Below are 4,500 nucleotides of genomic sequence, written 5' to 3'. Positions count from 1 at the left end.
TCGGTGAGTAACAAACTAATCTAGCAGTGTTCTTAATAAATATACTCCTTTGTTTATCAGTCATCACTAAAAAGTATTTATTAATTACTCACAAAATATAGACTTTTCCCTAAAGAAATTTAAAGTACAGGAAAAGATATTATAGAAGATTATATAAAACTCTTGCTATTTTCATAGAGCGTGAACATTTTTATAGAAATCCCAAATGGAAACCTAGAAAAGTTTTAAAAAATATTTTCTAAGTTCAATAAATGGCTCTTGCATTCCTTTAGGCATTAAATAGCATATTAAAAATATTTGATTTACTAAAAACTCCACCAAATAAAACTATTAGAAACCATAAACAAACACAGTAAAGTTTCAGGATACAAAATCAGTATACAAAAATCAATTGTGTTCCTATATGCTAACAATTAAATTTCAGAAAAAGAAATGAAAAAAAATTCATTTTATCCAAAAGAATAACACCTAGGAATAAACTTAACAAAGAATGTGAAGGGCCTTTCCCGCAGTGACGACCTCCCCACGACAATCTGCCTCTCGCTAAGGATCTCCTCCATCCCTCTCCAGAAGAGAAGAGGAAACACAAGAAGAAGCGCCTGGTGCAGAGCCCCAATTCCTACTTCCTGGTTGTGAAATGCCCAGGATGCTATAAAATCACCACCGTCTTTAGCCATGCACAAACGGTAGTTTTGTGTGTTGGTTGCTCCACTGTTCCCTGTCAGCCAACAGGAAGGAAAGCAAGGCTTACAGAAGGATACGCCTTCAGAAGAAAGCAGCACTAAAAGCACCTCAAATCAAGATGAGTGGGAAACCATCCAATATTTTGGATTAAAAAAATGTGAAAGACCTATGCACTGACAACTGCAAGACATCATTAAAAGAAATTTACGAAAACACAAAGAAATGGAAAAATATTCCATGTTCACGGATTGGAAGAATCAACATAGTTAAAATAGCCATACTACCCAAAGCAATATACAGATTTAATGCAATCCCCATAAAAGTCCCAATGACATTTTTTAAAAAAAGAAATAGAACAAAAATCATTAAATTTGTATGGAACCACAAAAGACCTCAAATAGCTAAAGCAACCCCAAGAAGAAAGAACAAAGCTAAAGGTATCATACTTTCTGACTTCAAATTATACTACAAAGCAACAATAATAAAAACAAAACAAAACATGGTACTGGCAGAAAAAAACAGACACATAGACCAATGGCACATAAATGAGAACCCAGAAATAAACCCATCTATATATGGGCAAATAATCTTCAACAAAGGAGCCCAAAACGTACAACAGAGATAAAAAATGCCTCTTCAATAAATGGTACTGAAAAAATTGGAAATCCACATGCAACAGAATGAAAATAGTCTGTCACCATTCACAAAAATTAATTCAAAATGGACCAAAGACCTAAATACAAGACCTGAAGCAATAAAATACATAGAAGGAAACATAAGTACTAATCTTATGGAACTTGGTCTTAGAGAGGATTTTATGAAATTGACCCCAAAGGCAAGGGAGGTAAAACAATAATGAATGAAAGAGATTATATCAAACTAAAAAGCTTCTGAATAGCAAAAGAAACCATCAGTAAAACAAAAAGGCAACTAATCAAATGGGAGAAGATATTTGCAAACAATACCTCTGATAAGGGGTTAAAGAACTCATACAACTCAACAACAAAACAATCCCATTTAGAATGGGCAGAAGACCTGAACAGACACTCCTCCCAAGAAGACATACACATGGCCAACCAATATATGAAAAAAATGCTCAATTCACTAGCTATAAGGGAACTGCAAGTCAAAACCACAATGAAATACCACCTGACACCTGTTAGAATGGCAATTATCAACAAGATAAGTAATAACAAGTATTGGAGAGGTTGTGGAGAAAAAGAAACCCTCATACAGTGTTAGTGGTAATGTAAATTGGTGCAGCCACTATGAAAAACAATATGGAATTTTGAAAAAGAAGAAGGAGGAGGAGGAGGAGGAGGAGGAGGAGGAGGAGGAGGAGGAGGAGGAGGAGGGGAAAGCTACCATATGACCCAGCAATCCCTCTTCTTGATATCTACCAGAAAAAATTTGAAAACATTTATCATAAAGATATATGTACCCCTACGTTCACTGCAGCATTATTCATGGTGGCCACGACAGGGAAACAATCTATTCATTCCATGGATGACTGAATAAAGAAGATGGAATACTTACTACTCCAGCATAAGAAAAGATAGAATATGGCCATTTACGACAACATGGATGGATCTTGAGAATATCATGCTAAGTAAAATAAATCAAATGGAAAAAGACAGGAACTATATGATTTCACTCATATGTGGGACATAAAACAGAAAGAAAACAAATGAACAAACAAAACAAACAAGCAAACAAAAACTCATAAACACAGACAACAGTTTTGGTGGTTACAGAAACGGGGGTGGAGGGAGAATGAAGAGGATAAAGGAGGTCAAATAAGTGGAGACAGAAGACTTGCTTTGGGTGGTGAGCACACAATGCAACATACAGATGATGTATATAGAATTGTACACCTGAAACTTACATAATCTTGTTAACTGATGTCACACTGACAAACATAATAAAAATTTTAAAAATACATAATTTAAAAAAATATATGATGAGACATCATCCAGAAGAGTAATAAAGACATACCTGTGAAAAGAGGTTGACTGACTGAAATTAAGGCAGCCTCAAACCCCTTCATTTGAATGGGCTCCTCACAAGATTACAAATACTTTTGTATTTGTAATTTTGTATACTTTTTCTTTTTATTTTTTTTATTGTTTTTAAAATATATTTTATTGATTTTTTACAGAGAGGAAGGGAGAGAGATAGAGAGTTAGAAACATCGATGAGAGAGAAACATCGACCAGCTGCCTCCTGCACATCTCCCACTGGGGATGTGCCCGCAACCCAGGTACATGCCCTTGACCGGAATCGAACCTGGGACCTTTCAGTCCGCAGGCCGACGCTCTATCCACTGAGCCAAACCGGTTTCGGCAACTTTTTCTTTTTAAAAAAATATATTTTTATTGATTTTTTACAGAGAGGAAGGGAGAGGGATAGAGAGTTAGAAACATCAATGAGAGAGAAACATTGATCAGCTGCCTCCTGCACACCCCCTACTGGAGATGTGCCTGCAACTGGAATCAAACCTGGGACCCTTCGGTCCGCAGGCTGACACTCTATTCACTGAGCCAAACCAGTTAGGTGTAGACTTTTTCTTAAAGAAAGCTTCCAAAGTTGCATAGACTACAGACCCACCCACAGAACCTGCATCTGCCACAGCAACGGAATAACAATATGTAATTTCCATAAATGAGTACAATACTTGGGTGAGATAGTTCAAAATGTTACAACCAGAGAGATATACCAAGTTCCTAGATGACAAAATTCCATACTGTTAAAATGTCAATTCTCTCAAATTAAGTGATTAATGTAAGTGCAGTAAATATTCTAACAGTATTTAGAAAGCAGAGCAAAACTTTGGGAAAATCTGGGCGACATCTGAAAAAAATAAGAATCACTAGAAATTTTTGAAAAAGATAATTAAGTGAATGTGAGATGTAGGATTTTGGGGCAAATGACTATTTTTCCAGATACAAAAAGTATTATAAACCTTCAACAATTGAAACAATGTGGTATGGGTACAGGAATAGACACCGAACGCTATGACTAGGTGAATTTTATGGTGAGTTATATTAATACTGCATTAGTATTTCATAAGCAATATGTAGTATATTACATCATTATGCAATATAGAATACCAAAATATAAAGTTATAAATAACTTTATTATAATAATGCTATTATATTTTTAAAGCATGACCAGTCAAATTACAGAAAAATTAGTAAGTTAAAAAACATAAGAAATAATCAACATCCCTAATAATGAAAGAAATATAAATTAAAGCAATAAGGATATACTATTTTTACCAATCAAAATAATAGGGTGATAGTTTTTAAATAACAGTTCTCACTGCTGTAGAAGTATGGTAAGACAGATATTCTCCTATATTGAAGGTGGGGGTGCAAATTAGCACAGCCTTTCTTGAAGACAGTATAGCAATATATATTAATAGAGTAATACTCTGCTTCAGTGGTATTGCTTATAAAAATATCACCTAGGAAATTCATGCTAAATATGAGGAGAAAATCATTATATACAAAGACCCACATTTCATTATTATGCATGACACTGAAGAAATAAAACATCTTAAATTTCAGTGACAGTGAAATAGTTAAGTGTGCTATAGTGTACACACTTGGTGGGATATTATGCAACAGCTGAAATAAATTGTATATGCATATGGGAAAATTATTATCATATGATAGCATGAGAAAAATGAGAGCACAAAACTGAATCAACAATATGACCAAAACTAAACTCAACTTTTTCTTTTCTTTTTTTGTATTTTCAAATTATTTTGAATAAACCACATTTATAAAATTTCCAAAATATCTAAAAGAAATG

The 4,500-nt window shown here is 34.1% G+C and overlaps 1 protein-coding gene across 1 annotated transcript; it reads left to right on the top strand.

Moving 5' to 3' along the window:
* Nucleotides 1-524: 524 nt before the first annotated feature.
* Nucleotides 525-785, top strand: LOC102428081 (40S ribosomal protein S27-like; the record flags this gene model as incomplete). The annotated part of the gene is made up of 1 exon (XM_006094304.3): nucleotides 525-785. A coding segment is annotated over one exon (261 nt), but the record flags the coding sequence as incomplete, so codon positions are not given.
* Between the last annotated feature and the right edge of the window lie 3,715 nt (nucleotides 786-4,500).

This window comes from Myotis lucifugus, unplaced genomic scaffold, assembly GCF_000147115.1.
Source record: "Myotis lucifugus unplaced genomic scaffold, Myoluc2.0 scaffold_132, whole genome shotgun sequence".
NCBI classification, from domain to species: domain Eukaryota; kingdom Metazoa; phylum Chordata; class Mammalia; order Chiroptera; family Vespertilionidae; genus Myotis; species Myotis lucifugus.
This window is presented reverse-complemented; position numbering and strand designations above follow the sequence as displayed.